The sequence below is a fragment of the Ipomoea triloba genome, chromosome 6 (assembly GCF_003576645.1).
Source record: "Ipomoea triloba cultivar NCNSP0323 chromosome 6, ASM357664v1".
Classification (NCBI taxonomy): Eukaryota; Viridiplantae; Streptophyta; class Magnoliopsida; order Solanales; family Convolvulaceae; genus Ipomoea; species Ipomoea triloba.
This window is the reverse complement of record NC_044921.1, coordinates 19210773-19223278: the sequence shown is the minus strand read 5'-3', so window position 1 is coordinate 19223278 and position 12506 is coordinate 19210773. Positions and strand designations below refer to the sequence as shown.

Genomic DNA, 12506 nt, shown 5'->3' with positions numbered 1-12506 from the left:
CTTGATATTGATTTTTTAATAGATTATTATATTGTTGTTTAGACATGAATTTGTTATTAAGTACAACATTCAATTTGTTGAACTATAAAATAGTATTACTTTTATATTACAAATTATAATAGTGTTTTTAGTTTTCTATTACAACTTGATATTGTATTTTAGTTTTAATAGTGTTTTTGTTTATAAATATAATTGCATACTAACATTTTAAATACAAACATTAGAATTTTAACAAAATAATAACAATTACTAAAAGATGGGAAAAAAATGATTCAACATAATCGCGATGAAATGTATTTTTAGCGATGTAATATCCGTTATCCTTATGGCGAAGAAATCGGTGATGGAAAGATTTATGTCACCCAAAATGCAATGGAATCATAACAGTAATTAGTTTATGTTAATTTTTTACGATGAAATTTTACGACGGAAGACAAACTTTGCGACGGAATTTTCTAGCGATGGACGAAATTTTTTCCGTCGTTTTCTTACAACAACGGAAAGGTTGGCGACGGAACCACAACGACTATTTGTTTCGCTGTTTTCTTACGACATAATTTTGTGACAAATACGAAATTTACAACGAAAAGGTTAACAATCGCGACGACAATTATTTATGTCGCTATATATCATGACAACAATATGTGACGAAATATGTGTTTTGCAATAGAATATTTTTTCATGCAATGGCGACGAAAGAAACATTTCCTTCACCAAAATGGCGACGGACTCACGATGGAATGATTTTTTGTCACCAACTTTAAGACAAATTTTCGTTGTCGTTTCCGTCATCACCGCTCACAACGGATTATTTCCGTAGTGAAATAAAATACAACACGCTTGCAGCCTACGGAGTGAATTCCGTCGCGAAAATGTAAAATTCTGTTGCAAAACGTAATTTTACATTTTTGCGACATAATGTTTCTGTCACGAATCGCGATTTTTATTATTGTGAAAATTTTTAAAAAATGATTTTGATAAATACTTTATATTTCCATTGAAATATTGTTTAATGTAGACGCACATATATATTTATAGGGTGTGTACTTTACCAAAACAGAATTTCTACTGTGTTTAAATTCGTATAATATAAAATTTGTAACCCAAAAAAGAAGAAGAAAGAGAAGAAATGAACTGTGCAGTGCACACAGCTATATATAAGAAATAGTAAATCCAAATGCTTTTACATTCACACCATAAGCTTATCACTGCTTAATAGTATAAATCTTCCATGTAGACAGACAACATGGTATTTGATAAGCAGTAGATTGGTCCTGTGCCTCTGTGAAATATCAGAAACCACATGCAAGCCTGTTGGTCTTTGATTGCCTGTTGATTGGTTTATACAATAATCAGAAACATACATAGACATGACAGTTCTTTGTTTCATTTTTCTGATGCGCAAACCAAACGTATCCTTAACAGAATTCCCACATCGTTCTCAGATAAGCAACATTTTCCCTTAATAATGTGTTAGCTGGAAAAACAGCTCGCTGGGCTTGGTAGCGCGAGCCTGTAACTCGAGTGGGAGCTTTGAGATGGTGGAACAGTTGGGCTTGCCCTGAAGGCTGGGTTTGGGTTGCTCTCTACTGGCCTGCCCGTTCCAAGTGGTGAGTTGTGCTGTGGATTCTCTGCGAAGGCGGGAGGCTTCACGGCTCTTAGATTGGAGGGCACCGCGTTAGGCTGGCTTCACAGAGCAGCGAAAACCTCCTCCTCTCTACAGTGGGAAGGATTACGGGCCGGTGCACACTCGGTCCATTAGTGCCTGACGGGCTGTCCAAATTGAACCACCATCTTATTATAATTTTTTTTATCGGGCCGATCTTGTATAAATGAAATTTAGATTCGGCCTGGCCCATTAATGAATACGATCTAATTTCAGTCACGTGACTCGCGTTTATCCCTTGTTCAATTGATAACTTTAAAAATTAAAACCCGTTACAGAACCCTCTAGTGTAGCCACCTCGCCGGAATATTCCAAATCCTAGTCGCCGGAATATTCCTTTTCAAACTATGGCGGCCTCAACATCGATTACCTTATCAAAACCCTCTCTCCGCAACTCCATTTCACTTTCTCCTTCTCCTTCTCCTTCTCCTTCTTCTCAGATTACCTCATTTCCAAATTTTAAACCTACTGTGAACCGAAATCCCCAATATTCATTCTCTCCTTGCATCCGCTGCAATCTGCGCAAAATCCGAGATCGAATAGAGACGGTAAAGAACACGCAGAAAGTCACAGAAGCAATGAAACTGGTGGCGGCGGCAAAGATTCGGAAAGCTCAAGAGGCGGTCATCAATGGTAGGCCCTTCGCCGAAGCCCTAGTCGAGGTTCTGTACAACATCAACGAGCAACTCCAATCGGACGATGTAGAAGTCCCTTTAACCGCCGTCCGCCCGGTGAAGAAAATCGCCCTCGTTGTTGTCACGGGCGATAGAGGCCTCTGCGGAGGTTTCAACAACGCTATTCTGAAAAAATCGGAGAATCGTATAAAGGAATTGGTGGATCTCGGCTTGGATTACACCATAATTAGCGTCGGAAAAAAGGGGAATACCTATTTCCGACGAAGAGATGACAAAATTGTGGATAGTTTTGTGGAAGGAGGCAGTTTTCCGACCGCAAAGGAGGCTCAGGTTATAGCAGATGATGTTTTCTCATTGTTTGTGAGTGAGGAGGTTGATAAAGTGGAGCTGTTGTATACTAAGTTCGTGTCTTTGGTTAAGTCCCAACCAATAATCCACACATTGCTCCCATTGTCTGCGAAAGGCGAGGTTCGAGATGTGAATGGGAACAGCGTTGATGTAGAGGGAGATGAGTTCTTTAGGTTGAGTACTAAGGAGGGGAAATTGAGTGTAGAGAGGGATCACAGTGCATCTAAAAGTGTAGCGATTTCGCCTTATTTGCAGTTTGAGCAAGATCCTGCTCAGATTCTTGATGCATTGATGCCTCTTTACTTGAATAGTCAGATTTTGAAGGCACTTCAAGAGTCATTTGCGAGTGAGCTTGCAGCGAGGATGAATGCTATGAGTAATGCTACTGAGAATGCTATCGAGTTGAAGAGAAGCCTTTCCGTTGCTTATAATCGGCAGAGGCAGGCTAAGATCACTGGTGAGATATTGGAAATTGTTGCTGGAGCGGATGCACTTTCATAGAATCATTTGTTTTGGATCCTTATTACTCCGTATTAGATATTTGAATCCTATGAGATGTTTGTGGAGGGTTTGGATAAAGAGATTCTGAATTGTATCTACTTACAGAGATCACCATACTGCCGATTATTCTGATCTGAAACCTTAAATGACAAAGCATTGTACTTCATTTTGATTTCTTTATCAAATACAAAGTAATTGCGAACAATCTTCATAAGTTGTGAATTATTCTTCACTTTGATGGTGATATGAAGGTAGTTTTGCCCTCGTAAAGTGGAAGTTCAAATTGAGCTGATATGAAGTTTCTTGTAACTTGTACAAATATGCTCGAGTTTTTGGTCCTGGTTGATCTTTTCAGAACAACGGCTCCTGACTCCCGAAGGAGTTTTGGCAGCATGCCCAACTTGGTGGTTATAGTTCAAAAACTTTTGATTAAATCCTGTTTTGATGATGACTATACAGATGATATTGTGTAGCATCTGGAAACACCCAACAAGTCGAGACAATGTTTGAACTTGTCAATAGTAACGGCCTTTGTCAACACAAGCTTATAGCGGGAAAGGATGATATTGTGTAAATCTTGGAACTTTGAGAGATGTCTTTCACACCCCTTGTGTGATGCAGAAACATCTCACTACTGTTACTTCTTAGATTTCTAGAACTTTGCATAAGGTGACCAAAAGATCAGATAAGTCGGCTGTAATCATAGAGCGGCTGCAACTTGTGGGACAGGGCCCTGTTTGGTAGCCATGCTTGACGGCCACCAACCATGGCTTCTATACAGTGAAGCCAAAGAAGTCACCTTCAGGATAAGAATCTCGATAACTTTTTCTCTGTTTTTAATTTATTATCTGGAGAAAACTCCAACATATGAATAATAAGATTCCATTCCTTTCAGTGAAGTTAAAACCGAGAGTTGAAGTGATCACCTTGATTCCTGCAAAATGTATTTCTGTCATCATCATCATGGCCCCCGCCCCCGTCTGAGTTTCAGCACTATTCTGGGTAAGGCTGATACATTGAATGATGGCTCTTGAGGCTTACTTTTCTTCTTTTCTTATCTTGTTTACTACAACATGTTTTCTTGTTCACTTTAAGGATTTACTGGTTTATAATATTCTCATGCCAACCAACTATTTATAGCTTATTTAATTACAATAACATATTAGGAAAACATTATTCATACCAAATTGTGTTTTGTATACTAATAAATTAACTAATCTTCTACAAGTTAATGATATACAAATTTATTTTAATAAATAATTTTGCATATAATTCAAGATGGTCTCATCTGATGTCCTGACAAAGCAAAATGGGGCAAGTAAATCTAGGGTTTCAAACAAGTAACCATGAGGTGATGCACAACTTAATTATTTTATCAATAAAAAACCAAGTGTGATAAGAATAATGTTATTAAGTTAAACATAATATTGTAGAAAATGACCAGATTACATGTGCATTGCACTAAATTAGGCATTGATTGGTTTTTTAAAAAGGCTTAATCCTGAAAGTAAAATATTCCCAAAGAAAATTCCAAATCTATGAAGCAACCATGAAAGGGGAGAAACCTGAACAGTAATAAATTTATAAAATCTACCGTGTGTTCTGTCTGTCCTATTATAAAATCTGTTTTGTCAGTTTGTTGCTTCCATTTCAATAGTTTTTGCTCTCAGGTCTAAATTTAAGTGGTTTGTCTTCTCCGGCAAAAGAGATACCACTTCCACTCTTCCAACCGTCCTGTGACCGACTGTTTCAGAATTCCTTTTAGGGGATATAATGCCATCCCCTCTTCTGTAGCAGTGTCTAAAGTTCTAACTGGTCAGGTTTTATTATTTGAAATGTTATGCATTTGTTGGATCTGCTAATATATATATCAAAAGTGAGGCATCAGAGATTTTAAAAAGGAAAAAGGCCAAATACACAGAGGGATATTATTTATTTAGGAGATTTCTAGGGTCTAAAGTCCGGCTTTCCTGTCCCTTTGCTAGCCCATTGTTTTCTCTTCTTTGGTGCTTATCTGAGAATACTGTGAAGAAACCCCATAAAGGGTTGAAGGTAAACCTTAAAAGAGATCAATTGAACATTTCCAGCTTTCATTGTCTCCTTATGATTTACCAGCTTCATTAATATTTCTCCTTCTGTTTTGCAGATATAGTCAAGAATCTGTGAAAAGCCAGAGCCTTTGAATCCCCGTCTTAGAAAGCTAGATCCTGGTTAGTGTGGATTAACTTGTTTGAGTTGGAATCTTTTCTTCTTTATGAAAATCTCGTGTGATATTAAAGATTCGAATACCATTTCTATATATGCTGATGCTCAGTAGTAGGGTTGACTTGATTAATGCCCTGTTTTAATGGTAGATGTCAATACCTGAGAGAAGGATTGGCTTATATAGCCAAGGTAGCAGTGGTTGGACCTCAATCAGGTACGAAGAACTTCAAGAAGATGATGTTTGGGGTGGTTTCCATGAAAGGAATGAATTCCCTCCTCCCAAGGTTAAAGAGCCATCACCATCCTCTACTCTAAGGCGCCTGCCATCTTCAACAAAAATGATCCCGAGATCCAACAAAAATCCCAATCACGAACCCAAAATGATCCAACACTCTGCCCCTGTTAACATACCCGATTGGTCCAAAATCTATGGCACCACTTCACAGGCCTCCTACAACCCACGAGTTCTCGACGGTCATAATCAAGGCAAGGAAGGCGATGGATTCATTAGAAGTGGTTGGAACAGTGACGATGAAGAAGACATAGATGGCGGGGGACAGATGGTGCCTCCACATGAATGGATTGCTAGGAAGCTTGCAAGGAGTCAAATATCATCTTTCTCAGTGTGTGAAGGGGTTGGGAGGACCCTGAAGGGTAGAGATCTAAAAAGAGTGAGAAATGCAGTATTGACCAAAACTGGTTTTCTTGAATAACATGCCATACTATACCCTTTGATCTGAATAGTAATGTTAAAAGTTAAATTTGGTCCCCGTGCAATCCTGATAGTATTTTTTTTTTTTTTTGGATATCCTATTTAAGAATGTCTGGTTACTTTCTTCTTCTTCTTCTTGGTTAAAAATTTGAATCTATATATATATACTGGATACTGGATACTGGGGGCATACTCTTTAAGATATAGAATATGTGGTAAATAAACTATGGCCAGCAGGCCAGATGAAGGACTGTGGCATATTCTTTAAAAGTTAAATTTGGTGGAAACTATAAAAGTCTACCGAAACTGTTGTGGCAAACTATATCAGTTAAATTTATAGAAAATAATACCGTAAGTTTATAAAATGAGTTAATACTCAATTTAGTGATTTTAGTCATCGACTGTAATTATTTTTTTAAAATTTAGTCTCAAATGACTTTTTTATGCCTAATTAGGTCCTCAAATTTGTGGTTTTACCGAATTAAGTCCTCAACGGTTTGAATCAAGCACTAAATTGAAAAAATCACTATAGTTGGGACTAAATTAGGTAAAACCACTATATTCAAGGACTAATTTGGGTAAAAACTACTATAATCGATGACTAAATTAGATAAACCCCTATAGTCGAAGATTAACTTGGGTAAAATTACTATAGTTGAGGACTAACCTAAGTATTAATACAAGTGAAATTACCAAGTTATTTCAACAGATAACTCAATTGAGTAAAATCATCAAAGTCAAGGAGGACCTAATTACGCACAAAAATTCGTTTAGGACTAAATCAAGATAAAATAACCATAATCAAATACTAAATTGCGTATTAACTCCTTACAAAAAGGAAAATGACTTTTTAAGTTCATAATTGTAACATAATAGTAAACTCAATTTTTATAAGAAGGTTAATAAATTGTTCTCGCTGGAAATCGAATTTGATTGAGGTTGTTGCCACCAAAAGATTTAACTTGATGGGGTTATTAGAGATGTGCCCAATTTTTTGGTCGGGACTTTGAATAAAGAGTACAAGACAAGGAATCAAGGTAGTACAAGACAAGTCCAGTGCAGGAGTGATGCAAGTCAGGAAATAGAGCGGTGCGATGGGGGTCCGAGGGAGAAGGGCGGGGCGCCAACCACTGTTGCCGCGTCATGGGGGGCGCCACAAGTGCGATCGCCGCCCGAGGACCAGGCGCCCCGGTTGCGCCCCCCGACGCCCAGTCGCCTAGGGTTGCAGTTGGTCGCGCTGCCACCTAAGGAGCTGGCCGCTGTTGCCATGCCGTAGGGGGCTCAGGTGGGCGTGACCACCGCCCGGGGTGACCAAGTGCGTGGTCGGGCGCCATACCCTTGCAGGTCGTGTCTGCTTTACGGTGTTCCTCGAGGAATTGACTGAGGGTCTTGCGTACGTGTCATCTGATGGGTGGTTGAGGCGGTTATCGACAGGAAGACGTGAGACGCGTGTCTGATGAGAGTTACCACCATCCTGATGTCGTATACGTGGAGGGTGCAGGAAGGTCCATCAGTAGTATAAAGGGGGGGGGGTTGGTTCGTATAGGGCATCCTTCAAGACACAATTTGTCTGATAGTTCAGTGGTTTAGGTCTCCTTCTCCTTGTTAGTGTGCTTGGATTCAAATCCTAGTGATAACTTAATTATGTTGTTCTATCCTATTTATTTACTAGTCCCTCCATTTTTTATTTATTGTATTTATTCGCTAGTCCTTTTACTATTTACCTTTTTATTATTTGGGCCGTTATTTTTTGGATTGGTAATGTTGGGCTTTGTACGTATTCTATTGGGCCCCACGCCCCAATTAATAATATTATTATTTCCTGTTCCGCTCAATATTGTTATACTCGGTTTATGGTGGATCTGGTCTCGATAAAATCTTCATAACTCCTACATGTATAAATAACGCCTTATAAAATAATTCTGTTTAGATTAAAATACTCACTAGAATTCTAGTAAATTTTCAAAACTTGTAGTAAAGGTATATAAAATTTTGTTGATTTTTGAAATCGCGTGGATATTGATATCTATTTCACTATTAAATCAAAGTTAATCCTATCCCCAATTGACATCTCTGTGTTAGGGTCCGAGAATAATCTGTTTATTGTTGTAAATATAATTGTTTTTTGGTGATATATATCAACGATTATCTAATGAAATGGTAGTTTTGGTAATTGTGAGTTCAACATGCTCTTCTCTCTTTTTATCTGTATTATTTTGAGTATATAAGTATACATTCTTACCCTTGAAACAAAATTAAAAGTCAAATAACCATTTATAGTCAAATTAAAAGTCAAAAATAAAAATTGATAAATATCAATAATTAATAGAATCATTCTTAAAAGAGCACATTTAACTTTTAGTCATCGACAATTGTGACATTATCACATTTAGTGGTACTTTTTTAAATTTTACCATATTACCTTCTTGAGTCTTGACTTTCATTTAATTGTCACCATTGATCTTTCGTTAAAATTTATGTTAGTTTATCGTTAACAATAAGGTCAATAGTGTAATTTCATACGTTGCCTCAAATCCAGACCCCAAAAGAAAAGAAATTTGGGGTTATTCTTCGTTATGGAATTCAGGCAATTTAGGTATATCATAAACTTTGGTATATACACATGACCATTCTGTTAATGTTTTTTATGACAGTCCATAAAGTAGCCTGTCTTCAGTGTCTTGTACTAAGTTAATTCAGTGATTACCATGTTGAGTACATCACATGCACACATTGAGGATTAGGAAGAGAGGGAGAGAAGTTTAATAAATACATAAAAAAAAACGTAAGATTTTTCTTACATTATTGACACATGCCAGGTTTGAGGCAAAATATGAAATTACATTATTGACCTGGACACAATCTAGATTATGGGTTTAAAGCTGACTCAAAACCCAAAGCTAAGGATTGAACTCTTAACATTTCGTTAAGAATGAATGAATCCCTTCCACTCAACCACACCCCAACTTAAAAATGTAATGTAATATAATCTTATGTTAAAATGAATAATATTATATTGAATTTAAAATATTTAAAAAATGAAATAATATTTTATTGAAAATTAACATAAGTGAAGTAATATAATTATATATATATATATATATATATATATATATATATATATATATATATATATTTATTTATTTATTTATTTAAATATTAAAATAAAAATAACAATATAAGTTTTATTTAAAAAATTTTAATTAGAATTTTAATAATATATTTTTATATTAATTTATTTGTATTAAGAAAAACTAAATTGTATATTTAATTAACAATACTGAAAAGATGGACCATGGTCATGGTCCATAGTAATTAGTATAACAAATTAACAATCCAGTAATTACATATATAGAGAGAAAAAATTTTCTATTTTCATATATATCTATCTATATATATATATATATATATATATATATATATAGATTATCACTATGTTTTTGGGTCGGTAAAGAATCACAACTCACAAGAAAATTTTAGATTACGCCATGATTTTTTTTTTAATACTATTTACTGTTACAATGCATTATCTATTCATAATTACTTTATCAGCGTATTGAAACACAAAAAGTCAATATTGCTTTCAGTAAAACTCGAACTCACAACCTTCCATACGAGAGACTACCATAATTATTGATAATTTTGTTTTGTCATTTGCGACACGCGAACAACTATTATTGTATGGTGCGACAATTATTGCCGTATTTGTGTATCGCCAACTGATATATGCATGTATCACGTGACCAATATACAAATCACCATTGCGTGTGCTTTATTTTTTTTGAAAAAAGCGTGTGCTTTATTTTAATTTCACTACAAATTACAAACCATCACCATAATTTTATTACGGAGAATTTGTGTATCGCAACCTGGAAGTACGAATTAGGGAAATTGTTTGTAATTGATTAACTTCTGAAACCGTACAAGGAAATACAAATATATGGCAATTTATACAGTAGGCTAAAGAATAGGAAATATATTCTAACCTACTGGACTTATTCTCAATATAACTAACACACCCCCTCAAGCACAAGGTGGGTGGAACACAACATTGAGCTTGGACCGTAGAGCAGCAAAGCGAGTAGATGGCAGCGGCTTCGTGAAGATATCTGCAATCTGCTCTTTGGTGGAGACGTAGTTAACCTGAAAGTCACCTGTTGCGACCTTGTCCCGAACAAAGTGATAGTCAATCTCCACATGTTTTGTGAGAGCGTGGAACACAGGGTTAGCACACATGTAAGTGGCCCCGAGATTGTCGCACCATAGCGTAGCCGGACACCTTGAGTGTAGGCCCAGCTCCTGTAACAAAGACACCACCCATGTAACTTCAGCCGAGACGTCTGCCAGAGCCTTGTACTCAGCTTCAGTTGAAGAACGGGCAACAGTGCGTTGCTTGCGAGACACCCAGGAGATAAGATTTGACCCTAGGAAAACTGCATACCCGCTTGTTGACTTGCGATCAGTCGGACACCCAGCCCAGTCTGAGTCTGAGAAAGCATGAATATCTGCTGACGGTGATGGTGCTAGCCTCAACCCGTAATCAAGGGTCCCTTTGACGTATCGCAGGACCCGCTTGAGAAGACCCCAGTGCTCAGTAGTGGGAGCATGCATAAACTGACAAAGACGATTGACGGCATAAGAAAGATCAGGCCGTGTTATAGTCAAGTATTGAAGAGCCCCAGCAAGGCACCTGTACTGAGTCGGATTATCAAAAACTTCATCTAACGGAGTTACGGCTTAAGTGACTGCTGCCGGTGTGGTGAGCGGTTTGCAATCTGTCATACCTGCCCTGTTTAAGAGATCACTCATATATCGACGTTGAGACAGAACTAGGCCACCATCCACGGATAGAGTCTCGATGCCTAAGAAGAAGCTCGGTGTGCCAAGATCCCGGATCTTGAAGGCCGTCGAAAGTCGCTTAAGGAGTGAGTCAATGAGGGATGAGTCATCTCCCATCATGATGATATCGTCCACGTAAACCAACAAGTATACCTTAGCGGTGCCACGTGAATAGTGAAATAACGAGACGTCGGTTTTGGAAGCTGAGAAACCACTCGTTAGTAGAAAATCATGGAGCCGTTTGAACCATGCCCGCGGAGCCTGCTTTAGTCCGTACAAGGAGCGCTGAAGGTGGCACACATGATCTGGATGAGCGGGATCCTCATAACCCGGGGGTTGTTTCATGTAAACGGTTTCAGCTAAGAACCCATTGAGGAACGCATTATGGACATCAAGCTGACGTAGAGTCCATCCTCGTGATACGGCTAAAGAAAAGAGTAAACGAACCGTCGTGGGTTTGACCACCGGGCTAAACGTGTCAAAGAAGTCCTCTCCGGCAACTTGATTAAACCCCTTGGCAACTAAACGGGCCTTGTATCGCTCCACACTACCATCCGCTTTTCGCTTGGTTCGGTATACCCATTTACACCCAATAATATTCATGCCGGGTTTCGGTGGAACCAACACCCAAGTACTGTTGTGAAGCAGGGCATTAAACTCCTGGTCCATAGCATCACGCCACTGTGAGTGTCCAACTGCTTTAGTGTAACAGGTGGGATCAGCAGGTGCAGAATCAACAGTGAGTGCGTGAAACTGTTCACCCGTGCCCCTGGTCATGTGTGGAAGACGCATGGTGTGCTCCCTTTGCTGAGGGTCACCAGGACCACGGCGCTGTCTGCGACGGGCTGGGGCTGTCACTGGAGCCACTTCACAGGAGGGTGAGGAAGCAGGAGTTGCCGCTGTTATAGTCGGTGGGATCACAAGGCTGGACGCCCATGGCTTGAGTGGAGTTGTGTGACATTGCTTATCCTGTAATAAAGAGGCAAAAGGAAACACGGCCTCGTCAAATCGGACATGACGACAGACAAAGGTTTTTCCGGTATTGATATTTAAGCAACGATAGCCCCGGAACGACGGAGGATAACCCAGGAAGACGCACGGGGCAGAACGAAACTCAATTTTGTGATGGTTGTAAGGGCGTAAGTAGGGAAAACATAGGCAGCTGAAAACCCGAAGAGAGGTGTATGTGGGTTTAGTTTTGAATAGGCGATTAAATGGGGTGTCAAATTGCAACACTGATGATGGTAATCGGTTTATAAGATAGGTAGTTGTTTCAAAGGCCGAATCCCAGTGTCGTAATGGGACGGAACTCTCAGCGAGTAGAGCTAAACCAGTCTCGACGATGTGTCGATGCCGGCGCTCAACACGCCCGTTTTGTTCATGTGTGTATGCACACGACTACCTGTGCACAATACCTAAGGAATGAAACAGGAGTTGGAGACGTTTGTACTCACCCCCTAGATCAGACTGTATAGCCTTGATAGAACGGGAAAACAGCCGTTCTACCATGGCTCGGAAGAGATCAAAGACTTTATATATATCCGTTTTTACACATAGAGGGTAAAACCAACAATAACGAGTACTATCGTCTACGAACAAA

At 38.6% G+C, this 12506-nt stretch overlaps 2 protein-coding genes across 2 annotated transcripts; both read left to right on the top strand.

Annotated features, from left to right (window-relative positions):
* Positions 1-1918: 1918 nt before the first annotated feature.
* LOC116022551 (ATP synthase gamma chain, chloroplastic-like) lies at positions 1919-3703 on the top strand. The gene has a single exon (XM_031263299.1). It carries the CDS (start codon positions 2014-2016, stop codon positions 3148-3150), a length of 1137 nt encoding a protein of 378 aa, XP_031119159.1. The 5' UTR covers positions 1919-2013; the 3' UTR covers positions 3151-3703.
* A 1801-nt stretch (positions 3704-5504) lies between these two features.
* Positions 5505-6068, top strand: LOC116023613. The gene has a single exon (XM_031264618.1). The coding sequence runs from the start codon at positions 5505-5507 to the stop codon at positions 6066-6068; it is 564 nt and encodes a 187-aa protein (XP_031120478.1).
* The last annotated feature ends 6438 nt before the right edge of the window (positions 6069-12506 follow it).

Excerpts from the sequence above, each read along its gene's own strand:
- LOC116022551 (XM_031263299.1), top strand. The coding sequence starts at position 2,014 with ATGGCGGCCTCAACATCGATTACCTTATCAAAACCCTCTCTCCGCAAC.
- LOC116023613 (XM_031264618.1), top strand. The coding sequence starts at position 5,505 with ATGTCAATACCTGAGAGAAGGATTGGCTTATATAGCCAAGGTAGCAGT.